This window comes from Dipodomys merriami, unplaced genomic scaffold, assembly GCF_024711535.1.
Source record: "Dipodomys merriami isolate MVZ:Mamm:240054 unplaced genomic scaffold, mDipMer1.0.p SCAF_42, whole genome shotgun sequence".
In the NCBI taxonomy this organism is placed as follows: Eukaryota; Metazoa; Chordata; class Mammalia; order Rodentia; family Heteromyidae; genus Dipodomys; species Dipodomys merriami.
The window spans coordinates 1-25,917 of record NW_027205826.1 but is presented as its reverse complement, the minus strand read 5'-3'; the positions used below and the strand labels follow the sequence as shown (position 1 = coordinate 25,917).

Genomic DNA, 25,917 nt, shown 5'->3' with positions numbered 1-25,917 from the left:
GCCACCTGGCCCAGCCACACCGAGGCAGGCATCACAAGGCTGGGCTGTGGTCTGGCTTGAGTCTCACTTCTCAGAGCCTGTGACTGAAATCCTCACCCAAGGGCAGAAAACCAGGGAGCCACACCCACTCCCCAGACAGCGGGAGGGAAAAGGCCCGTCCCCCCCACCTGGCCCATCCACCCCCATGGCTGCAGATGCATCACGTAGACGTGGAGGAGAGAACCCTGCATTCTGAGCCACAGACCCAAGGCCACCTCCAGAAGCAAGGCAGACCCCCCCCACGGGCAGCAGCAGCAGCAGTGAAAGCCCCGGCGGGGGGGGGGTGCGTCTGCTGGGTCCACAGCTCCCAGAGCCCCCCAGACAACCCCCCTCCAGGCTGGTCCTCAGATTCCCCCCTCCCCCCAACACACATCCGCCTCAGACTGACCCAGCCTCAGCTTTCCTGCCGCTCCCTGGACCCCAGCGGACGCCGACTCGGCTCTCCGCCCCCACTGCACCTCCGCCCCCACTGCACCTCCGCCGCCGCCCTAGCTCTGGTCACCCCAGAGATGACCACGGAAGGCCTCCAGCCCAGAGCAAATCCAGTCACCCCAGAGTCCTGTCGCAGTCCGCCCAACCCCAGAGCCCAAACGTGGCCTAATTTGGAAATAGAACTGTCAAAGATACAATCAGGGAGGAAGAGGTCAGTCTGTGGTAGTGTGGGTCCTTAATCCAATATGACAGTGTCCTTATAAGAGGAGAGAGAGAGAGAGAGAGAGGCAGAGAGAGAGAGAGAGGCAGAGAGAGAGAGAGAGGCGCAGGGCAGGGGGGCTGTGTAGAGACCACATAACAATGGACGCAGAGATTGGAGAGACAGCTTCTGGCCAATGACCACAGGCCTGCTAAGCACCCACTCCCAGCGGCCGGAAGACACAGGGGAGCCCCTCCCCTGGGCCCCTGGGAGGGTCTGAGCCCCACCAGCCACACTCAGACCCCTCCAGGCTGGGTCCCTGGAGTGCGGCTCTCATGCGGTCTGTGCTGGGATCTGGGCCGGTCGGCCACCCTTGAAGTGCTGTCCACTCACTGCGAGACCCCACCAGCTGCCCAGCCACTGCAGGTCACCACCAGCGCTCGGCTGCCCTCCTGGGGGCTGCTTTGTCCTTCTGGCTCAAGAAACTGTTTGCTTCCTGATGGCGGGGGTGGGGTGGGGGTTCTGGGTGCTGGTCACACCCATCATCCTGGCTACTCAGGAGGCTGAGGTCCGAAGATCATAGTTCAAAGCCAGCCCGGGCAGGAAAGTTCATGAGACTCTCATCTCCAATGAACCACCAGAAAGCCAGAAGTGGAGCTGTAGCTCAAGTGGCAGGGCACTAACCTTGCGCAAAAGAGCTTAGGGACAGCTCCCAGGCCCTGAGTTCAAGCCCCAAGACCAGCATGAATGGGGCTGGAGTGGGGGATGAGATCTGGAAGCCATGTGCAGGGCTGACACAAGCATTTCCATCCTGGGCCTAAAGAATGAAGAAGACAGGAATCCCAAACCCAGGCCCAGAGGAGACGCAGACGCCAGTCTCACGCCTACCACTACCCCTGTCCTCCCCCCTCCCCCTTGCCCCTACCCCCTACCCTCCCCACTGGCCATCCTCCTCTCCAGGGCGAAGGTGGCTGGGAGGCTGGGCAGAGCTGGGCAGAGCCAGAGAGACTCCAGGTGCCATGGCCGCCAGACATAACCAAGTATGCAGGCGTGGGACCCCACTCTCCCCCTCCCTTCCCTTCCTCTCTCCCTCCCTCCCTCTTTTACCCCCCCCCACCTGCTCTGGGCTCCACTGGAGGAGAAACCACTGGAATGACAGGAAGGCCGTGGTGGCAGCTGCTGCCCGGAGCTCCCGGCTCCTGGCCCCGGCCCTTCATTTCCTGCCTCCTCGCACCCACCTGAGACATGGCAGGAAATGAAGAAGCTTCCAGAAGTCACACGTGACACCCCACGTCCCTGGCTAATTTCCTCAGTTGTCCCCCCCCCCCGACGTCCACCATAGCTGGGCAGGGTTGCGGTGTTGGGGGGAGGGGGGTGGCCTCAGGCAGGCACTGCAGACTCCGGCTCAGGGCCCCAGGGCTGCTCCAAAACGGGGGGGTCGGGGGGCACAGGACCCGAACAAGCCAAAACAGGGCCAGGAACAGAGCTCAGAGTCAGCTCCCACTAGTATGTGCAACCCCAGGGCTTGATCGCCAGCATGGGGGGGTGGGGTGGGCTAGGGGTGGACCAGCACCAAACACCACATGGGAAATGGGAGGGCCAGGAGGCTGTTGGGATTGGCTTGTCATCCTAGCTATTCAGGAGGCTGAGATCTGAGGGTCATGGTTCAAAGCCAGCCCAGGCAGGAAAGTCTCCAATTAAACACAAGAAAACCAGAAGTGGAGCTGTGGCTCAAAGTGGTAGAGCCTTGAGTGAAAAAGCTCAAGGACAGTGCCAAGGCCTTGAGTTCAAGCCCTACAACCAAAGAAAGAAAGGGGGGCCAGGCACCAGTGGCTCACGCCTGTAATCCTAGCTATTCAGGAGGCTGAGATCTGAGGATCACAGTTCAAAGCCAGCCTGGGCAAAAAAGTCTGTGAGACTCTTATCTCCAATAAACCACAAGAAAACCAGAAGTGGCACTGTGGCTAAGTGGTAGAGCGCTTGCCTTGAGCTGAAGAGCTGAGGGACAGCGCCCAGGCCCAGAGTTCAAGCCCTGCCACCAACAAAAAAAGGGGGGAGAGAGAGAGGGAGGAAGGAAGGAAGGAAGGAAGGAAGGAAGGAAGGAAAGAAGGGAAGGGAAGGGAAGGGAAGGACCTATAAAAAAAAATTTCAGTGTACCATTCTAAAATAAAAAAGCAATAACCCTTTCTCGTTTGCTTTTCCAAAGGCCCTGAAACGCTGAGAAGGAATGAAAACGGGGAACGTGCCCTGAACCGCGCAGCGGCCCCCCTCCCCCGTTCACCCCACATCCAGGTCCCTCTCTGGCGGCCCTCAGGAGCGGGGCAGCGTGGGGCCCGCTTTGTATTATTTAAGGCCCAGCCTTTCAGCCCAAGCCGTGCGCGGTTTACGTCCCTGCTGAGGGACAGTAACCGAGGGCATATTTTCAAAGAGCAGAGACAGGTAAATATTTTATGCCTGCTAATGCAGGGTCGGAGTGGCGGGCCGGCGGGGGAGGGCGCAAGCCTCGGGACGTGGGGGGCGCAGCGTGGGGGGGGTGCGGCGTGGGGGGCGTGGCGTGGCGCGGCCTGGACGGGCGCTGAGGCCGCAGGTGGGCCGCCCTGCCTCCTGCCCGAAGGCCATTTGCTGGCCCCAGGGAGGGAGCCACCATCTCTGCGGCCCTTAGGGACTGGAGTTGTTTCTGGGGAGACAGACACAGCAAAACAAGAAGCCAAGGCAAGACCTCCAGCCGCGGTCGCCAGTGCCTGTTTGAGCCAAACCCCGGCAAGAAGACCACGAGGCCTCATCTTCACTCAGGAAGTGGGGTATGGGGCCTGCACCTGTCACCAAACTGCTTAGGGAAATATAAATAGAAGAGTGGGGTTCAGGCTAACTTGAACATAAACACAACCCCTTAAAGAATAACTGTATTATTAAACAACAACAACAAAAAAAGAGCCAGGCGCCAGTGGCTCACGCCTGTCATCCTGGCTACTCAGAAGGCTGAGATCTGAGGATCACAGTTCAAAGCCAGCCTGGGCAGGAAAGTCCATGAGACTCTTAACAAAAATGAACCACCAGAAAACTGGAAGTGGTGCTGTGGTTCAAGTGGTAGAGCGCTCGCCTGGAGCTGAAGAGCGCAGGGACAGCACCCGAGCCCAGAGTTCAAGCCCCACAACCGACCAAAAAAAAAAAGGGCTGGGCAGTGGGGTAATCCACTAGCTACTTAAGAGTCTGACATGTGAAGATCACAGTTCAAAGCCTGCCCAGGCAGGAAAGTCCACGAGACTCTTATCTCCAATCACACACACACACACACACACACACACACACACACACACACACACACACACACACACACACACACACACACACACACACACACAGGACTTTATGCAGCAATTGGTCCATTAGTTCCCCACCTTCTGCCGGTGAGTAGACAGCGAGAGGCCCTGGATGCAGAGCGGCCCTGACCACACCAGGCCTGCCCGCGCCTGGGCAGCAGCTCCCCTGCCTCTGGGTCTATGGAGCCTAGACACCTGCACTCTCAGGAGTTTCCTCACAGCTGCATAAACGGACCAGCACCAGGGGCGGCTGGGACGGGGGAGGCCGGGACAGGGGTGAAGTCTCAGACACCATCAGGTGTAATAAGGAGATGCTTGATCAAGACGGGACCTCACTATAAATCAATGGCAGCTGGAGCCATTAGCCATGAAAACGAGACGGAGGCGAAGGGCCCGGCGGGTGATCAATGCCAGCTAGCCGGGACAGACAGGAAAGGGCTGCAGAGGACACGGACGGGGTCAGCAGCTGATATCTTAACCAGCGGCGGCACCTGGCTGTGCTCCGGGGCAGGGAGCCGCTGCAGGGCCCAGACTGGAGTCTCTGGTCAGTGGCGTGTGTGGAAACTGGGGTGTCTGGACACAGGGGTGTCTGAATAGTGGGGTGTCTGGACACAGGGGAGCCTGGATACTGGGGCTTCTGCACATAGGAGTCCACTGGACACTGGTGTCTGTGGAAGTGGACCCACCAGAAGAGGTGGCCAGTAGGTCAGCCCTGAGGCCGGGGCCTCTGAGGGAGGTTGCGGGATGGGTGAGGAGGGTCTGCGCGAGGTCGAGGTTGAGGGGACATGGGGAGCGGCACTGGCTCTTGGGGCTCGGTCCGGCGTGGGCAGGCGCGGTGGGCAGGACACGGGGCCCCGGGACAGGGGAGAAGCCCAGGAACCCACGTCACTACCGGGCCGGGGCCAGAGCGGCCTGTGAACGCCTTGTGCCACCCTCCCTGGGTGAGCCTCACCCCAACTAGATGCAACAGCAAATACGGAGTGAACGCGGCACGGACAGAAGCCAATTCACGCCAAGAGCCCGCCAAGAACCCGCCCGGAGCCCGCCAGCCCGGCCCACCAGGGTTCTGAGGGCTCCAACTAGTTCAGGCCCCGAAGAGACTAAAGGTGGGGAGCACACCGCAGCTGAAGGGATGGGGTTCAGAGAAGGTTAGTGGGGGGCAGCGAGGGGCTGGAGCAGGGCTCGCTCTCACGGACCCTGCAGGCGGTCCAGGGGGAAATGTGGGGGTCTGAAGGCGGGTTCTTGGGTGCCAGGTTGGTACTGCTCGATGGGGCAGGAGGAGCGGCTGCCCCAACCCCTGGGCTGTCCCCTCCGAGAGGCAGCTGCCCAGAAGGCAGCCAGCGCCCCGCAGAGGCTGGCTCTGAAATGAGCTGCTTTTCCCACCCCCCAACCCCTCTCCCCAGCCCTGGGGCTTGAACTCGGGGCCTGGGCGCTGTCCCTTAGCTTTACCACTCAAGGCGAGCGCTCTACCACGTGAGCCACAGCACCACGTCCAGTTTTCTGGTAGTTCGTTGGCAATACAAGTCCATCACGCTTTCCTGCCCTGGCTGGCTTAGAACCATGATCCTCAGAACCCTACCTCCAGAGCAGGTAGGATGACAGGCGTGAGCCACTGGCAGCTGGCTTGGAATCAGCTTTGTTAAAGGCAGAAGCCCACCCCCGTGCCACCTCCCGCTCGGCACTGGCTGTCCGTGGCATCGGGGCTCCTCGGGAATACAGGGGCCCCGCCCGCCACCCCTGCCACGCTCCCACATGTGTCCCACGCTCCCCTGGGCTCCCCGAAGTCTCCCCCCACCCCACCCCGGGCTGTGAGCCCTGCGCATGAGTCTCCACGGGAGACAGCTGTGAGGCTCTGGGCGGGCACCAGCCGGGCACACCCGGGCCGGGCCAGGCACAAAGAGCAGGCGGCGGCAGCCACCCCTCTGCCTCATGGCGATTCAGCCCAAGGCGGAGGGGAAAAGCCCCCCGGGGAGGGGCACAGCAGATGGATGGCTCCGGACCCCTGCCCAGCCACCATCTGCCTGACACTCCTCCGTCTGCCGGGCAGCCCCTCCTCCCGGCCTGCCATCTGCCACCCCGCGAGGCCCTCCTCCCGCTCCCCGGGGCCCGCGGGTGGCATGGGAGCCAGATCCGCCCATCTGCCCCTCCTGCAGGGGGCAGGGACCAGGGCCGGGGGGGTGGGGGGGAGAGGGGGGACATGGGCACTGAGGCGATGCATCCAGGCCTCAACCCGCTGCCTGGCACGGCCAGGGGCTGGGCAGCTGGAGGGTTCCCTTCCCTGGACTCCCCCCAGTGCCTGTGAAACAGACAAGGACGTCGGGAACCAAAGCCCAGGCGGCCTGCCTCGGACCCCAGCACCCAACAGCCCAGGAGACGGCGGCTCGGCCCGCGTCCAACCTGCCTCCCACCCCGGGCTCTCAGGGCCTTCTCCCTGCTCACGAAACCCCACCCTGTCCCCACGCCGGCCCCCCTGATCTGTGACCAGCACACAAGTCCTGCCGGTAAAGTGCTGAGGGCGGGGGAGCATGGTACCCCACACACATGCGTGTGCACACACACGCAGCACACCCGTGCACCCACACACAGCACCACAGACGCCTGGGCCAGGCCCACCCTCCGCCGTGGGGAACCAAAACCAGGTCAGCGCTGGAGAGCCAGGGAGCTGGGGAGCCGGGGAGCCGGGGAGCCGGGGAGCATGCTCCGGGCAGGGCCTGGCGTCCGCCCCCTCTGCTGTCTCCTCTCCGGTCCCCCTCTCCAGTCTCTGCCCCCTGCACACACCCCTGCAGGAGTGGCCAGCAGGGCCAGGAGCCCCCTGGCTGCTCTACCCCACCATCCCCATCCGACTGAGAGCAGCAGAGCTGGGGGGGTCGGTGAGGTCAACCCACCCACCACCACCCCACCCACCCACTACCCACGGCCCACCCACCCACCACCATCACTACCACCACCACCACAACCATCACATCAACACCACCATCACCACCACCACCATCACCACCATCACCACCATCACAACCACCATCACCACCATCACCATCACCATCACAACCACCATCACCACCACCATCATCACCACCACCACCACCACCACCACCACCACAACCACCATCACCATCACCACCACCACCACTACCACTACCACCACCACCATCACTACCATCAATACCACAACCATCACCATCATCACCACCACCACCACCATAACCATCACCACCATCACCACCACCTCCACCACCACCATCACTACCATCAACACCACAACCATCACCTTCATTACCACCACCACCACCACCATCACCATCACCACCTCCACCACCACCATCACCACCATCACCACCATCACATCACCACCACCACCACCTCCACTATCACCACCACCACCATCACCATCACCACCACCATCATCACCACCACCACCACCACCATCACCATCACCACCACCATCATCACCACCACCACCATCACCATCATCACCACCACCACCACCATCATCACCATCACCACTGCCCACTGCCCGTCAGCGCCCCCTTGGGAGCCCAGCAGGCGCAGTGTCCAGACACCCACCCTGCTAACTCCCTTCACCACAGGGACCTTGCTCAGCCCCTGCCTCTACCACCGCCCCTCCGCCACCGAAACACTGACCCCAGCCCGCCCCCTGGTGCCCAGCAGCCTGCCGGAGATGGCGGACGGACAGCCGCTGTCTGCCCTCCTGGTAGGGCAGGCGTGGACACAGGCCTCCGCACGCTGCTCACCAGACACCATGTGGAAAACGCACTGCCCAGCCTGAGAGCAGGGACGGGGGACAGGAAAGGGGGTGGGCAGGGGGACGGGGCAGGGGGCGGGCAGGAGGAGGGCCAGGATGGGGGGATGGGGCAGGGGGGAGGGCAGGGGGCAGGCAGGGGGACGGGGCAGGGGGGCGGGCAGGAGGAGGGCAGGGACGGGGGGATGGGGCAGGGGGGAGGGCAGGGGGCAGGCAGGGGGACGGGGCAGGGGGCGGGCAGGAGGCGGGCCAGGATGGGGGGATGGGGCAGGGGGGAGGGCAGGGGGAAGGGCAGGGGGACGGGGCAGGGGGGCGGGCAGGAGGCGGACAGGGGCGGGGGGGGGATGGGGCAAGGGGGAGGGCAGGGGCGGGCAGGAGGCGGGCCAGGATGGGGGGATGGGGCAGGGGGGAGGGCAGGGGGCAGGCAGGGGGATGGGGCAGGGGGGCGGGCAGGAGGCGGATAGGGACGGGGGGATGGGGCAGGGGGGAGGGCAGGGGGCAGGCAGGGGGACGGGGCAGGGGGGCGAGCAGGAGGCGGGCAGGGACGGGGGGATGGGGCAAGGGGGAGGGCAGGGGGCGGGCAGGGGGATGGGGCAGGGGGCGGGCAGGAGGCGGACAGGGACAGGGGGGATGGGGCAGGAGGGCCGGCAGGGGGTGGGCAGGGGGACAGGGCAGGGGGGTGGGCAGGAGGCGGGCCGGGACGGGGGGATGGGCAGGGGGGAGGGCAGGGGGCAGGCAGGGGGACAGGGCAGGGGGGCGGGCAGGAGGCGGACAGGGACAGAGGGATGGGGCAGGGGGGCCGGCAGGGGGTGGGCAGGGGGACGGGGCAGGGGGGCGAGTAGGAGGCGGGCAGGGACGGGGGGATGGGGCAGGGGGACGGGCAGGGGGCAGGCAGGGACGGGGGTGGGGTGGGATGGGGAGGGAATGGAGGACAACATTGTCATCTAAGTCAGCTCAAAGGCAAAAAGAAATGTACACATTGTCTGACTTAAATGGTAACTCCTCCAAACATCACCTTGATAATAACAATTGTGTGTGTGTGTGTGTGTGTGTGTGTGTGTGTGTGTGTGTGTGTGTGTGTAATACCTATAATGCCACCTACTTAGGAGACAGAGATGGGGTGGGATCAAGGTTCAAGACCAGCCTGGGCAAGAAAAATAAAAGTGTGCAAGACTTTACCTCAACCAATAGCTAGGTACAGAGGCGTCTGCCTTCAACCCAGCCACGTGGGGAGGCGCAGACAGGAGGCTCAGTCCGGGGCGGCCTGGGAAGCACAGGGTGAGACAGCATCTCAAAAGTAACCGAGCAAGGGCGGGAAGGTGGCTCCGTGGTAGAGCGCTCGCCTGGCATGCATGAAGCCCTGGGTTCCATTCCTCACAGAAAAGACCAGAAATGATGCTGTGGCTCAAGTGGTAGAGTTAGCAAAAAGAAGCTCAGGGACAGCACCCAGGCCCTGAGTTCAAACCCCAGGACTGGCAAAAAGAATAATAATAATAACCAAACAAAAGGGGCTAGCAGAGGGACTTAGCAGAGCACCTGCCCCACAAGCACAAGGCCCTGTGCCATTCTAACAGCAACAGAACTCCTCGCACCAGGCGGTGGCTCAGGCCTGTAACCCCGACCACTCACAACACGGGGAACGCAAGGACCCAGCCTCAAGGCCAGCAAAGGCAAAAAGCTCTAGAGACCTCATCTCAGTCTACAAAGCCGGGATCAGTGGTCCATCCATAGCATCCCAGCTACACGGCAAGCATAAATAAGAGATTCATCATCCAGGCTGGGGGATAAAAAATAGGAACCTCTGTTCAAAAAATAATGAAAACGCAGTACAAAGGCTTGGGAGCCCGGCTCCAGGGGCAAGCGCCTGTCTACTAAGCTCAAGGCACTGAGTTCAAATCCTAGTACCACCAAACAAAAACACCCTACCTCACCTGAGAAGAGAAAACCTGGGGGACAGGGGGCGCGAAGCCTGCCCCTGCTTTTCTTTGCAGGATGTGGGTATCAAACACCGCCCAAACTCACCTGCACACCCTCTGGAGGTCAGAGGGGACGTCTGCCCTGCTGGCTGCCCGGGGCCCCGCTGGAGTGAGTGGGCAGTGGAATGACCAAATCACGGGGGACCAAGCGTGCGGGACCCTAAGCCAAGTGGTACCTACCTCCAAAGCCTGGGGTACACGGGGGGATTCGCGGCTGGACAGCGCCACCTCGTGGTCACTTCAGAGACAACCAAAGCCCAGTCCTTTTTTTTTCCTTTTTTGTCAGTCCTGCGGCTTGAACTCAGGGCCTAGATGCTGTCCCTCAGCTCTTCAGCTCAAGGCGAGCGCTCTACCACTTGAGCCACAGCACCACTTCCGGTTTTTGAGTGGTTCATTGGAGATACGAGTCTCACAGACTTTCCCGCCCAGGCTGCCATTGAACCATGATCCTCAAATCTCAGCCTCCTGAGTAGCTAGGATGACAGGCATGAGCCACCGGCGCCTGGCAGCCCAGTCTTTTTGTAACTCGCTCTGGGTTTGCTTAATCTTAGGTTTATTTTCCCAACAGGGGTTCTGTGACTATGAGAGACCTCTGCCAGTCATCTAAGTCAGCTCAAAGGCAGCATGGGTAGGGTCCTGGGTTCACCCAGCACTGAAAAACAAAGAAAGGAGAGAGAAAATCCCCCTGCTTCCTACTAGACCTTCTTAGACATCACTGTCTATCACAGGGCCAACATAGAATCCTAAAACAAGGTACTAGCCCAGCACCAGTGGCTCACACCTGTCATCCTAGCTACTGAAGAGGCTGAGATCTGAAGATCACACAGTTCAAAGCCAGCCTGGGCAGGAAAGTCTGTGAGACTCTTATCTCCAATTAACCACTACTAAGTCAGTAAATAAATAAATAAAGACAGAAGTGGCGCTGTGGCTCAAGTAGTAGAGTGCCAACTTTGAGTGAAAGATCAAGGCTCAGGGTTCAAGCCCAGGAAAGGCACAAAATAAGAATAAAACAAAATCTTAAAATAATAACTGCTCCCAAACACCGAGGGGAAACGAGCCCTTTTGTGACCGGGCCATTAAGCGACAAGGACGCCACCTCCGTCCACGGGGGCCTGCCACTGAGCTGCGGATCCTGCTGGGCCGTTCTGCCCGTAAGCAGTGAAAACTCTCATTTTACAAAACAGAAGAGGAGCCGGGCATGGTGGCGCACACCTATAATGCCAGCTATCGGGAGGCAGAGATCAGAGGGTCCCGGTCAAAGGCTGGCCTGGGCAAAAGAGTGAGACCCGTCTGAAAAATGAACTAAAGCAGAAAACACTGGGACCATGGCTCGAGTGGTAGAGCCCTCACCCAGCAAGCCAAGGCCCTGTGCTCGACCTCTAATACTGCCAAAAATAATAACAATAATAATAATTAATCACAATAAAAGGACAGACTGTCTCCTATAAGCATGATGGAACTTTTTTTTTTTTTTTGTCAGTCCTGGGGCTGGGGCCTGAACTCTGGGCCTGGGCGCTGTCCCCCAGCTCTTCAGCTCAAGGCTAGCGCTCTACCACTTGAGCCACAGCGCCACCTCCAGCTTTCTTCTGCTTATGTGGTGCTGAGGAATCAAACCCAGGGCCTCAGGCATGCCAGGCAAGTGCTCTACCACTGAGCCACCTTCCCAGCCCGCATGATGGAACTTTTATTGCAAAAGTTGGCTCATCCTTTATCCCTGAACGTCCTGTCTTTCTGTGTAAATAGAGCTAGACGTGGGGAGGTCTTGGGGGTCATCACTGCTTCTCGGTGGACCTGTGGCCGGGAGTCCGTTTTTCTGTCTTTGTTTTTGTGGGCCTGCGCACAGCTCTGTCTGGCCCTCCGGCTCTGCCCCATGGCCGTCTCCCCACTCGACTCCCAGGCCTGCGCCTGGAACACACTCAGCCTGAAGACCTCTGCCAAAGTGTGGGAGCCCGTCACGCCCCCTCCGCCCCATTTCAGTCCCCAAAACGTATGACCACGGCATCTTCCATGGCATCTTCCATGGCAAAGGGGTGTCGGAGCACAGTGACAGGTCCCGGGCCAGGAGACCCCCCGGGGGCACCCTCATACGGAGCCCCAGAAAGGGAGGTGCTGGGCGAGAGAAAATGGGGAGATGGGAGTCGGGGGAGGAGCAGCTAAACCAGATGAGGCATAGGGCCCAGAGCGTGGCCGTGAGCATCGAAGTTGGACCAGCAGGGCTCCCCTGGAGGCCGCAGGGGCCCCAGCCCTGCCAGCACCCCAGCTAAAGCCCAAGGGGCCCCATGGGACTCCTGACGCGCCCCCCCCCCCCGAATAAACTCAAGGGCGATAAAGCTGCGTTATTTTAAGCCCCAAACCTGCCGCCATTGGTGGGGAGAGGGGCCCAGGAGTGTCAGCCGAAGTCTCAGGGAAGGCGGGGGTCTGGGAGTTCACCCTGGCCGCCTTTGGGCAGCCCACATGTGAGGACCACCCTCCCCCCACCCACTCCCCACCCCCCTCCCCCCCACCCCCGCTCCTCAGGGGCCAAGCCACAGAGACACCGCCCCCTCCAGGCAGCCTGCGCTGGTTTCCACAGAAAGAGCCATCCGCCCCTCCTCTGATCACTGCCAAGGCTGCCAGCAACCCCTGGCTGGGCAGCTTCCTGCCCTCTGCTCATCCCTCCTCTGTGCCCCTGCCCACCTCCGGCTCCCCCCCAGCTCACCCGCCCCCCTCACAAGACCAGCTCACAGATTGTCACTTGTGTCTTCTAGGGACGCTGGGGTTTGACCCCAGCCCCCAGTGCTGCCTCCACCAGGCACGTTCTGGGCGGCAAAGGCTTCCCGCAGCCTCGGGGTCCCGTGCAGCGCCCCGTGAGGCACAGGTGCGCCCCGCCACCGCCGTGAGGGAGCTAAGAGTGAAGCCTCCAGCCAGAGCAGCCTGGACCCGGGTCAGGGGCACCCTGCGCACCCCTGAGCCTCCACAGACCCACCCGCCGCCTCAGGGCCACCCAACACGGCCCCGCTGCCAACACGCAAGGCCCACACCTGTCAGCCTAGCTACTCAGGAGGCTGAGATCTGAGGATCACGGTTCAAAGCCAGCCTGGGCAGGAAAGTCCCTGAGACTCTGATCTCCAATGAACCACCAAAAAGCTACCAGTGGGACCATGGCTCAAGTGGTAGAGCGCCAGCCTTGAGCACAAAAAGCTCAGGAACAGCTCCCACACCGTAAGTTCAAGCCCCAGGACTGGCACAAAAACAAAAACAGAACGGTGCTGCAGGCGGTGATGGCCAGAGGCCCATGAAGCTGTCCCCAGGACCACGGCAAAGAAAGGCTCCCACCAGAGACTGCCACGGAGACACAGCCCCCTCCCCGAGGGACCCTGTCCCGGGCCAGGGGGCCGGGCAGTGACGCCCCGCTGTCCTTTATCTGAATAACATGGCCAAAGGTGAGCCTTATCTGTCACACAGCGTGCCTGAAGGATTATCAGAACACCCAAGTGGCTATAAAGTAGAGGCGTATGGAGACAGATCCCACGGAACCTCGTGGGCCGATTCCACATTAACAACCCGCCTCTGTCATCGCCCAGGGCCCACCCCCCACCCCCTCCCTCCCTCCCACCCCCGCCTCCCTCCCTCCCACACCCCCACCCACACCCCCACTGACCTGGCCTTCAGCAAAGTGAGCACCAGCCACTCCCACCCCACCCAACCCCCACCTCCACCTCCGGCAGCCACACCTCACCCCCAAAGGCCAACGGATACGGGGTGCAGACACCCCCGGCCCCGCTCAGCCGCCCGGGGAAGAGCAGACAGCTGGCCCGGCAGGTGTCAAAGGCCTCGTTCCCTGCGGGACCCCACGCACAGGGTCAGGAGGGTGCAGAGGCCTCTGCACACAGCCCTGACGGACGGCCGCCCGCCGACTGGGCTGGGCCCGTGCCGACATGCCGGAGAGGGTCCCCGAGGTCAGGGCCTGCACGGGCAGCGCCCCAAGGTGAGCGGCTTCACATGGTCAGCCTCTGCCCTTGCTGCTGATTTTTAGTTCACAGCAGCATGGTGCTAAGCGGGAAGAAGCCACGGGAGGGCGTGGACGAGGTGCGACCAGCGCTGTCCTGGCCAGGACCACATGCCAAGGGCCCAGAGCGCGTGGTGTGGCCGCCGATGCCCACCCGGCATCCTCAGGGGTGGGGAAGGGGGCACACAACCCCGGAGGCTAAACAAGACTAGCACAGAGCCCAGGCTGAGATCCCAGGATGGCGGTTCAAAGCCAGCCTGAGCAGGAAAATGCATGAGACGCTTATCTCCAAAAGAGCTGGAAGTGGGGCTGTGGCTCAAGTGGGAGAGCACTAACCTTGAGTTTAAGAAAAAAAGAAAAAGGGGACTGGGAAGGTGGCTCAGTGGTAGAGTGCTTGCCTTGCATGCATGAGGCCCTGGGTTTGATTCCTCAGCACCACATAAGCAGAAAAAGCCAGAAGTGACGCTCAAGTGGTAGAGCGCTAGCCTTGAGCTGAAGAGCTGAGGGACAGCGCCCAGGCCCAGAGTTCAGGCCCCATGACCGACAAAAAAAAAGAAAATTAGCTAAGGGACAGCTCCCAGGCTCTGAGTTCAAGCCCAAGTACAACACCCAAAAATAAATAATAAATAAATAAATTATTTGAAAAATGACACATCTTAGCAGAAAACTACAAGGTGTTTCCATACATTAGAAAATGTGTGTGTGTGTTTATGTGTGTGTGTGTGTGTGTGTGTGTGTGTGTGTGTCTGTCTGTCTGTCTGTTTGTCCATGCTGGGGCTTGAATTCAGGGCCTCTACACTCTTGCTTGGCTTTTCTGCTCAAGGCTGGCACTCTACCACTTGATCAACACCTTTATTTCTGGCTTTTCACTGGCTCGTGGGAGATAAAAGTCTCAAGGACTTTCCTGCCTAAGGTGGCCTTGAACTTTGGTCCTCAGATCTCATCCTCCTGAGTAGCTAGAATGACAGGCGTGTGCCGATGGCATCTAGCTTACATAATGTTTTACATCATCTCACACTTACCTCTGTCCTCAAATATTGGCCATTTTTATGGAGAAATATCCTAAATCCTCTCTCCGAGGCTTTGAGTCATATGGTCGTGAGTGTTATCATGTATTTCTAGTGTACTGCTGAGCACTAGCACACCACGCCTCAGCGTGGGTCCACCTGTCCCCGGCTTTGCTTCCCTCCCCACGAGACCCTCGCTGGGGACCCAAGGGCGGGTGGCCGGCCTCGGGTAAGTCCCCGCCACACCGTGAGTTCTGCTGTCTTAGATCTGGTGTAGAAGGGGCACCACGCATGCGTCAGTGTGAGTGCCTGGGGGGAGTGTGGAAGTGGCCCCCTGTGCGCGTGTTCACGCGTGAGCGCGCATCAGTGTCTCTGTGCCTGGCTCTCTCCCCTTCACACCACGGCCACCACCCACTCACAGGGTCACACAGACACCAGCGCAGACACAGGTCACGAGAGAGCAGCGAAGTCTCCAGAAAGGAGTGTGCCCAGTCCCACGGGTAAAGAACAGGGGGCAGGGGCCCGTCCCAACTCTGGCACCGCTGACATGTGTGGATCTGGGGGGCCGGGGTCCAGCGAGCCCTGCGTCCTGGGGACAGAGGGGCAGGGGCTGCGGGAACCCAGCCCGGGCCCCCCCACCCCAGCAGGGGTGAAAGCCCTGTGTCCCACAAAGCAGCCGGGCAGGCCTGGGCAAGGAAGGGCTGAGAGGAGGGAAGAGACTGCCACCCCCCACCCCACCCCCTCCAGCCACAGCTCCATCCTATAATCCTGTTGAAATATTAATCCTCATTCGGCCCAGAGGCCGCTGAGATAAAACCCCGGAGAAGTAATAAAAAAAAAAATTTGATAAAGGAGAGTGTCACTAATAAACCCCGTGTGGAGAGGGACGGTCAGAGTCCTGTAATCAGAGAAAACCCCAGGGAAGCCCAGGCCGCAGCCACGGGGGGGGGGGGGGGGGCGGGGTGCCCGGACGGCCCAGGACAGAGCTGAGGGGGACGGGAATGCCCGGAGGGTGGCCAGCTCCCTCCGCCCCACCCCCTGCCACCTCCGGACTGGGAGAGGAGCCCCCCCATGGCACCACCCCTCCTCCCAGGCATTGCAGACGCTCCTGCAGGCCGGGCAGGGGGCTGGGGGCTCCCTTATCGACCCTGCAGTTTCCCCAAACCCTAAAACTGGCGTCAGATTAAACGTGTATCGTGGAAGCTGTTCTGCCTAACCAGAAAGTACCATCGACTCATCAACAACACCGGGGCTGGCCCTGCGCGGTGCCAGGCCTGGTACCAGGCCTGCCCAAGCAGCCAGGCCTCAGAGCTGCTCAGACACGGCCTGTACCGGGGAACACCCAGCGTGCAAGTGACATGCCAGGGGCGGGAATCCTACGCAGCCAGGAAGATCATGGTCCCGAGCCTCCCAGGACCCATCTCAACACAAGAAGCCCAAAGCAGGGGCAGCACACAGTCATACTCCCAGCCAATGAGAAGCACAGAAGGAGGATCCCAGCCCAGGCTAATCCAGGCCAAACCTCAAGACTCCATTCAAAACATAATCAACGTAAGTAGGGCTGGGGGTGTGGCTCAAGTGATAGAGCACCCGCCATGTATGTGTAAGGCCTGAGTTCAAACCCCCCCAAAAAAACCACACAATATATTCCAAAGAAAACACTCCTTTTTGGGGGTGGGGGAGGATACACAGTGCAAACACATTAAGAACTGATCAATTGCAAGTTTCCATAAAGACTCCCCTGGGCCTCGGAGAAGGAAGAGTCACGGGAGAAAGCTCCCGCCTTTCTGGCTTAATTGTTGAAAACGGCATTCTATACTAGACTATAAAGGAACAAAGATTCATAAAGCCTGGCAAAGGGAGAGGGCGGAAGTGGGGGCGGCAGGACCCCCAGTGGGAACCTGTACCCCACACCCACCAAATCTACCTCCAGCCCCAGCCACACCGGGTCCCACCGAGCTCCTGGCTCTCTGTCTCTGCTCCTGCCCGCCCGACCCCCACCAGGCCTGCCAAGCCCCTGCTTAAACCCAGCAACGCCTTCCCAGACCGGGAATTCCATCACCAGCCAGGACGAGGTGTCACTCAGGACCGAAACCCAGAGCAAGCCGGGCATGAGCTTAATTCTCCCTGGGAAGACAAGGTGCATAGGGCTGGAGCTCCCTGCCCAGGACAGCCAAGGAACCACGCTCCTTCCCCTCATCCTGCCATCCTGAGCGAGCCCCAGTCTCGAAAACAGAGCAAAGCCGTGCTGGGTGCTGTCACGTGACTGCTGCTTCCCTCCCATTGGCCAGGATATGGTCATGTGGCTAAAACGTTGCTGCACAGGATGCTGGGAAATGGCATCTTCTTCCTTGGCAGCCATCTTGCCATGAAGACTTGATTGTAGGGAAAACTTGCTGGCCCTGTCCCTCACCTCCATGACTGCCCCCTCTGCTAAGAAGCCCTCCTGCCCGCTCCTACAGCTCCGTCCACCCCAACACCAGCTGTGTGGAGGAGCTTTCTGGGTCTCTTACCCCAAATGCTAGACTGTGTAGTCCCGTATCTTCTCGGAGCAGCCTGGAGTTCCCCACAGGCTGGTACCCTACGTGGGGGTGTCCTCACCCTGCTGTCTCAAACCCAGCAACGCCTCTCAAACCTAGAGTTCAATTATCAGCTAGGACAAAGTCCCCCCGAGTGACAGAAAACTCAAATAATCAGAAGTAAAACGAGACAGCCCACACCTCCATGCTGAGGTGGGCTTACCTTGCGGAAGTCAGCCTGCGGGACAAATCCACGGTGACGCTGGGCCTGGGTGGGCGCCGGACGTCTGAGGAGGGAGGGATCCTGCGCCTTGTAGATCCTGCCCCACGGAGCTCCGGCTATGTGGCAGTCAGAGCTGCCGGTGGCTTCTGTGTTGTCACCCGAGGCCGTGGAATTTGCTATCACCCAGGGCGGTAGCATTCATTGTCACCTGGGGCGGTGGCCTTTGTGGTCACCTGGGGCGGTGGCAATTGCTGCAGAAGTTGAGACGAGGCTGGACAAGCTGGCAGGCCTGCAGCTGGACATGATTTAAATTAGGACTTGGCTCCACACGCACTCCCTGTCTCCCCATCCAGTCCCATAACAGCCCCTCAGTTCCGTCCACAGCGCCAGCCTTGGGCTCTCTCAGTCCTGGCCCAGGCCCAGGGACACCCACCCCAGAGGTCCTCATCCAAACAGACCCGCGTATCTCCAGCTCCCAAGGCTGAGGAGGGAGCCCTTCCCCCACCCCCACAGTTCCCCTGGGCTAGAATGAACTGGCGGGGGGTGAGGGCTGGGGCAGGACGAAGCCCCAGAGAGCGTAGACCCCTTCTGCATCCCAGGGAAGGCAGGGCCGGACTGAGAGGTCCGGAGTACCCTGGGGACTTTAAAGGGGGTCACACGTCGGGACACACACACCAGGATCTGCACACGCCAGGACTTCGCCAGAGACGACCCGGGTGTGGAGGGCAGGAGCCCGGGGCTGGCTCAAGTCCACACACCGTCCCATCCCTGAAGATGCACCCAGGATAAGACACCCGGCCAGCCCGGGACTTTGCTCTCCCCTGGGCACCGCCGTCCTGTGCACCTGCTGCCCACGGAGCCGGCCATGCGGCCCTGGGCTGTCCTGCTCGCCGGGGCTCTGGTCACCTCCCTGCCACCTCCCGGGGCCGCCGCGCCTGTCCACAGGCAGCAACCCCGGAACAAGCTCCTGCTCGTGTCCTTCGATGGCTTCCGCTGGGACTATGACCAGGATGTGGACACCCCCAACCTGGACGCCATGGCTCGAGAGGGGGTAAAAGCTCGCTACATGACGCCGGCCTTCGTCACCATGACCAGCCCCTGTCACTTCACGCTGGTCACTGGTGAGTGTCGGATCCCAGAGGGGGACGGGGGGGGGGGAGGGGGGCTGGGCCACCAGGCACAGAGAGCAGCAAAGGGAAGATCCGGCTCCCAATGCCCCCCAGCCCACGCCTGCACAGGGGGTTCCAGGATCCTCCGTCGGCAGCAAGCTGTAGAGGGCAAGGAAAACGCCCACTGGGGTCACTAACAGGGACGGGGGGTCCTCGCTGGGCCTGGGCTTCCGGGGGGGGGGAGACAAGGGTGGCCTTCGCCAGGTGCCCCCATCCTCCCCCCTCAGGCAAATACATCGAGAACCACGGTGTGGTGCACAACATGTTCTACAACACCACCACCACAGTGAGGCTGCCCTACCACGCCACCCTGGGCATCCCGCAGTGGTGGGACAACGGCAGCGTGCCCATCTGGATCACGGCCCAGAGACAGGTGACGCGGCCCAGGGACCCACGCACGGGACACGGGCTGGGGGGCCGGACAGAGACGGGGGACACGCCCCTGCACAGGACACGGGCTGGGGGGCCGGACAGAGACGGGGGACACCGCCCCTGCACAGGACACGGGCTGGGGGGCCGGACAGAGACAGGAGACACCGCCCATGCATGGGACACGGGCTGGGGGCCTGGACAGAGTCGGGGGACACCGCCCCTGCACGGGACATGGGCTGGGGGGGACCTGGACAGAGACGGGGGACACACCCCTGCACGGGACATGGGCTGGGGGGGACCTGGACAGAGACGGGGGACACCGCCCCTGCACGGGACACGGGCTGGAGACCTGGACAGAGTCGGGGGACACCGCCCCTGCACGAGACACAGGCTGGGGGCCTGGACAGAGTCGGGGGACACCGCCCATGGACGGGACACGGGCTGGGGGCCTGGAAAGAGACAGGGGACACCACCCATGCACGGGACACGGGCTGGGGGGCCGGACAGAGACGGGGGACACCGCCCATGCACGGGACATGGGCTGGGGGCCTGGACAGAGACGGGACGCAACCTGCAGCCCAACGCATGGGACAGTAGCTGGGAGGCCTGGGGACCAGACAGTTGAGGCCGTGACCCCAGGAGATCCCCAGCCGGCACGGCCCTGCCTGCCCCCCTACGGCGGTGATGTGGACAGAACTCTGATGTCCTGTGGAGGGAGGAACCCCACCCCCTCGGATCCCTCCGTGCTGGGAGGAGCCCCACAGGAAGAGAACTATGACCCCACAAGGAAGTGAGACGATTATCTCTCCCAGTCCCGCCCCCTGCCTCTGAGGAGCAAAGATTAGTGGGAGGAGGGTTGGGGCGTTCAACGGGCAAACCTCACTAATTCCTAATGACCTCTATCCTCAAGGCCAAACAGAGGTTTGCAAAGGGAACCAGAGCCCACCCCACTTGGCTAATGACCAGCAGGAAGCCGGGCACCGGCGGCTCACACCTGTCATCCTAGCTACTCAGGAGGCTGAGATCTGAGGATCGAGGTTCAAAGCCAGCCAGGGCAGGAAAATCCGTGAGACTCTTATCTCCAGTAAACCACCAGAAAACCGGAAGTGGCGCTGTGGCTCAAGTGGTAGAGCGCTTGCCTTGAGCTGAAGAGCTGAAGGACAGCGCCCAGGCCCTGAGCTCAAGCCCCAGTACAGGCACTAATAATAATAATAATAATAATAGAGCCAGATCCACTCAAGTCAGAGAATCGCCCTGCTTCCATCTGTGCAGGATACCAAAGTTGGTGCCTGCTCCTGGGCCGGAGGGCAGGGAGCTCACGGATGGTCGCAGGACAGACATGAGCAGCAGTTGTGGGAAGGTGGATGAACAGGCGGAAGGCTGCAGGGCAGGTGGACAGTGGGGAGGGAAGGTGGGCGGTGGGGGGAGGCGGGCTGCAGGGGGAGCTGCATGGATGGGGAGGGAGCGACTGGCAGGGGACACGGCCTACCACCGCTGCACTCCTCCACAAATTGGCTTTACCCCACACAATGCGGAATAAGGGCTCTTTTATGAATGTGTGTGTGTACACGCGTGTGCTGGTCCTAGGGCTTGAACTCGGGCCTAGGTGCTGTCGCTGAGCTTTTACCTTACTACTTGAGTCACAGCTCCACCCCTGGCGTTTGGTGATTCAATGGAGAAAAGAGCCTCCTCACAGACTCTCCTGCCCGGGCTGGCTTTGAACCACAATCCTCAGAACCCAGCCTCTTGAGTGGCCAGGGTTACAGGCGTGAGCCACTGGCGCCTGGCTTTCATAAGGGCTATTTGAGAACATGAATGGCCTCCCGCAGAGACGCAGCTGCGGGGGGCTGAGCTGAGCGCGGGTGAGGAGCCGAGTGGTTTCACGTGGCCTTGTCCTGGCAGGGCCTAAAGACCGGCTCCTTCTTCTACCCGGGCGGGAACGTGACCTACCAAGGAGAGGCCGTGACGCTGAGCCGGAAGGAAGGCGTCTGGCACAACTACAGCGAGGAGAAGGAGTGGAGGGCGAACGTGGACACGGTGATGGGCTGGTTCACCCACGAGGACCTGGCACTGGTCACACTCTACTTCGGGGAGCCGGACTCCACGGGCCACAAGTATGGGCCCGAGTCCGCCGCGCGGAGGGAGATGGTGAGGCAGGTGGACAGGACCGTGGGCTACCTGCGGGACAGCATCGCCCGGCACGGACTCAGCGGCCGCCTGGACCTCATCGTCACCTCCGACCACGGCATGACCACCGTCGCCAAGACAGCCGGAGACCTGGTGGAGCTCCACAGGTTCCCCAACTTCACCTTCCAAGACATCGCCTTCGAGCTTTTAGACTACGGGCCCAACGGCATGCTGATCCCCAAGGAGGGGAGGCTGGAGGCGGTGTACCGGGCTCTGAAGACGGCGCACCCCCGGCTGCACGTCTACAAGAAGGAGGAGTTCCCCCGGGCCTTCCGTTACGCCGGCCACCCCAGGATCACCCCCCTGCTCATGTACAGCGACCTGGGCTACGTCATCCACGGGGTAAGCCGCCCGCGGGGCCACCGCCTCCTCCTGGGACTGGAGTCGCCTCTCTTCTTTTTGGTGGTACCAGAGATTTGAACTCAGGGCCTTAGGCTTGCCTTGAGCAAGTGCTCCACCGCTTGAACCACGCCCTTTTGGCTCTGGCCGTTTCTCAGGTAGGGCCTCCTTTTCCTCGGCCAGGCTGGTCTGAGCCTGCGTCAGGCGTAGGGAGGGATGGACGGGGTGGCAGACCATTGCTACCCTTCTCAGCCCTGCGTTCCTTTCCTCCTTCTCTTTTGCTATTGAGATGAAGTCTTGGTCACTTTTTTACCCAGGCTGAGCTGTAATCCTCCTCATCTCCACCTCCCAAGTAGTTAGGATGGCAGCCGTGACCCACCTCCTCCACCCACTTGTCTAGCTGGTCTCCAGACTTGCGTTTGTGACCTTGGTGTCAAGGTCAAGTGTGGGAAGTCAGTCATGGCAGGTGACAGGAGGGGACAGGAAGCGGCGCCCGGCAGGGCGAGGACCCCAGGACACACAGCCTCTCAACAGGAACCCAGAAGGGGACCTGCAGCCCCCTGCGGGGACTCGGGGTCAGCTCTTCACCAAGGCTGTTCTGGGGGTGACTCTTTTCAGGGGGGGTCTTGGAATTCCGGGAAACTGAGCCTCAGAAACTGCCACGCGGAAGTCCCTATCACCGCCCAGTGCGGCCTGCCCACGCAGGTGCCCGCCCGCAGGGGGTGCCGGGCAGAGGGGGTGCCGGAGGCTGCAGCCCCCTGCAAGGCCCCGGGCCCCCTGTCCCTCCCCACAGAGAGTGAACGTCCAGTTCAACAACGGGGAACACGGCTTCAACAACAACGACATGGACATGAAGACCATCTTCCGGGCCGTGGGCCCGAGCTTCAAGGCCGGCCTGGAGGTGGAGCCCTTCGAGAGCGTGCACGTGTACGCGCTCATGTGTGAGCTGCTGGGCATCGAGCCCGAGCCCAATGACGGGGACCCCGGCGTCCTGCGGCCCACGCTCCGCTCGGGTGAGAGGGCCCCTTCCTCCTGGCTCCCAGCTGAGCCCTGGACCCGGTCACCCCACGAGCCTCAGCAGGGGCCCTGGGGGGGCGGGCGGGACCCTGGGGGGGTGGACGGGCGGGACCCTGGGGGGGGGTGGACGGGCGGGGCCCTGGGGGGGTGGACAGGCCGAGCCCTGGTGCTTGTGGAGGAATGGGAGGCCAGGGAGATGTCCCTCCCCCCTCACTGGACCTTCCGCTTCTCGCAGCCGCCCCGCTCCTGCCCCGCCCCCCGCCCCCCCTGCCGATGGCGCTGCTGGGAGCCCTGGTCCTCTTGGCCAAAATCCAGTAAGGTCCCGGGACTGAGGCCCAGGTGAGACTCCCAGCACATCACTGCCGGGCCCCCCAGCCAGCCCCCCACAGCCAGCCCTGCGCCCCTGCGTGGAGATCACTTCCCAGCACCAACGCCAGCACAGCGGGAAGTGCCACCCTCCCTCGAAGCCTGGGCGACCCGCCCCCCCAGGACTGCCCCCCCCAGCCGCCCCCCTCCTGACCAGGCCCCGCTCCACACAGGCAGGGAGGGACCCGGCCTCCCAGGGTGCTGTTTGGGAAGGGAGCCACAGGGCCCTGGCTCGGGACGCCCTAGGAGTCACCAGCCGCCCGGCAGGGCAGCCTCCCGGCTCCCTCTCTCTGGCTCTGCCTGGCGCAGTCCCAGTGCTTGGCCAATGCAGAAGGAAATCTCTCCTTCCTTCTAGAAACACAGGACTGATGCACCAGCCCCGGAGCGCTGAGCTGGGGCGCCAGGACATCCTCACCTTGTCTCCGAGGAAGGAGCACCCACCCCACCCGCCCAGCCAGCCCTCCACCCTGGCCCCAACCCCTCCCACACTCACCTGGATCCTCCCAGAAGCCCAGGGGCCGCTCCAAGGCCTGCACAGCCCCTTTCCCACCACTGACTCCCTCCCTCCCTCCTTCCCCCACCTCTGCCTCTCCCTCCTCACCCTGCCCAACCTGTCCTCTCAGCCCAACACAGGGCACCTGGTCTTCCGGGAAGCCCCCCGCCAGCCACCCACAACAGCTGGGTCTCCAGCCCTGGGGTGTCAACTAGACGTGGATGGGGCCTTGCTTTCCCAGCTTATCCCAATGTCTCTGTCCAACACACACACACACACACACACACACACACACACACACACACACACACACACACACACACACACACACACACACACACACACACACACACACACACACACACACACACACACACACACACACACACACACACACACACACACACACACACACACACACACACACACACACACACACACACACACACACACACACACACACACACACACACACACACACCAGCCCACACCTGGCCACTCCAGGGCTGAAGTAAGCCCACCTGCTCAGATTTACCCCCCTTCCTCCGATGAAGCCGCAGTTCCATCTGCCGCCACAAGGGGGCGCACACGAGCCCCCCAGCCCTCAGCGCCCACACACACAGGGCAGGGTGGGGGACCTCGCCAGGAGGGTACTTGGCACGGCTTCTGGCCACAGCCAAGCCGGTCCGAAGAAAGGAGGAGGCCATCACTAACCGCCGACACAGGGCACCCTGGGCGGGGACCCGGGAACTTTGTTCTCAAAGGCTGCTGCTTTGCCTGCAGACTCCCAGCTGCCCGGATGGGTAATAAATAAATCGCTAATTCCTGGAGGCAGCCAGCCATCGCAGGGGCCCCGATCCATCCTGGGTGCGGTGAGGCCCCGGGGCGTGCTCCAGGCCGGCCCAAGGGTGGTTCTGCGTCTGAACAGAAGACAAGGGAGAAACGAGGGTTCTTTATGCTCCAACAGGGAGCCGGTATTGTCCGCCAGCCCACGGAGGCCAGGGGCTGCACACAAGGCGCTGCGGCCTGGCGGGGCAGGGGCGGCCTGGCGGGGCAGAGGCGGCCTGGCGGGGCAGGGGCGGCCCGGCGGGGCTTGGGGTGGGGGCACAGGGCAGCCTGGTGGGGCTCGGGGCAGCCCGGCGTCGCCTGCCTGGAGGCCAGCACGGCCTCAGTGGTCAGCCTCTGTGTCACTGGGCCTTCAGCGCAGCTCTCCGGAACGTGGGCTTCGGGGGCACCCAGCAATGCTGCTGGCAAGAGCCCTGAGCCTACGAAGCCTGGGGGCCATGGCAGCTGTGTCCACGCAGGCTCCAGGTTTGGGGCCAGGGCATGGCAGCGTGGCCCCACCCACTCCTGTTTCCCACAGCTCTGCTTCTGCAAGGCACTGCCTCCTCCTCCTCCCCTCCTCCTCCTCCTCCTCCTCCTCCCCCTCCTCCTCCTCCTCACCCACCACCCCCTCTTCCTCCCCCTCCTTCTCTTCCTCCCCCTCCTCCTCCTCTCCCTCCTCCCCCTCCTCTCTGTCCTCCCCTCCTCCTCCCTTCCCCCTCCTCTCCCTCCTCCTCCTCCCTTCCCCTTCCTCCTCCCCTCCTCCACTCCACCTCTTCCTCCCTTCCTCCTCCTTCCTTCCTCCTCTCCCTCCTCCCCTCCTCCCTTCCTCCTCCTCCCCTCCCCCTCCTCCCTTCCCTTCCTCCTCCCCTCCTTCTTTCCTCCCCTCCTCCTCCATTCCTCCTCCTCCTCCCCTCCTCCTCCCCTTCCCCTCCTCCCCCTCTTCCCCTCCTTCTCCAGATGCACCAGCCTGCAGACCGCAATCTCTGGAGCGGCTGCCTCCTCCCAAAAGGCCTGGCCCTGGGCTGCAGGCTCCTGGCCCCAGGACCATGGGTGGAATGGCCCCTGGCGGCTGCAGCTGCACCCTGGACCCCAGAGCCCGCGCTCCACGCCAGCTCTGGCTGCATGTCCAGGCCCCAGCCGGCCGAGGTGGGGTCGCTCGAGGCCCAGTGCTCCGGAGTCTCCTCCCCTGACTGGTAGAGACGAGGCAGACAGAGGGGATGGACGGGAGGGTGGAATGTGGAGCACTGACCCGCACTAACACCTACTGCGACAGACAGACAGACACACCACCACTGACCCCCAACACCATGACTGCTCGCTCAGCCTTGGCCATCTGTGTCTGAGGACTGGGTCCACACAGAGGTGGGCAATCACTCACCCCTGGACTTACCAAAGGGACAGATGGAAATAATCTGTCTCTACAACACTCTCCACCTCCAGGGCCGGGCAGCTCACCAGCACCCCGGGCCCCGGCCCCTGCGTCTGCCCAGGGCTGCAGCAGGCCTACCCGCCAGCACTAGCTGCCCGTCTGTGTGTAAAATGCATGCATGTGGCTGTACAACCCAGAGCAGCAGAGCGCAGGTTCAAGACCGGCTCCCACACCCACACTCCAGCCTTCACTGGCTCTGTGGCCCAGGGCAAGCTGTCAACTTCTCTGGGTTATCATTTCTTCCTCTTAAAACTAGG

At 61.9% G+C, this 25,917-nt stretch overlaps 1 protein-coding gene across 1 annotated transcript; it reads left to right on the top strand.

The window, feature by feature from the left end:
- Positions 1 to 18,328: 18,328 nt before the first annotated feature.
- Enpp7 (ectonucleotide pyrophosphatase/phosphodiesterase 7) lies at positions 18,329 to 25,377 on the top strand (the record flags this gene model as incomplete). The annotated part of the gene is made up of 6 exons (XM_069992823.1): positions 18,329 to 18,584; positions 18,860 to 19,005; positions 20,907 to 21,533; positions 22,324 to 22,543; positions 22,783 to 22,861; positions 25,189 to 25,377. Coding segments are annotated over exons 1-6 (1,517 nt in total), but the record flags the coding sequence as incomplete, so codon positions are not given.
- Between the last annotated feature and the right edge of the window lie 540 nt (positions 25,378 to 25,917).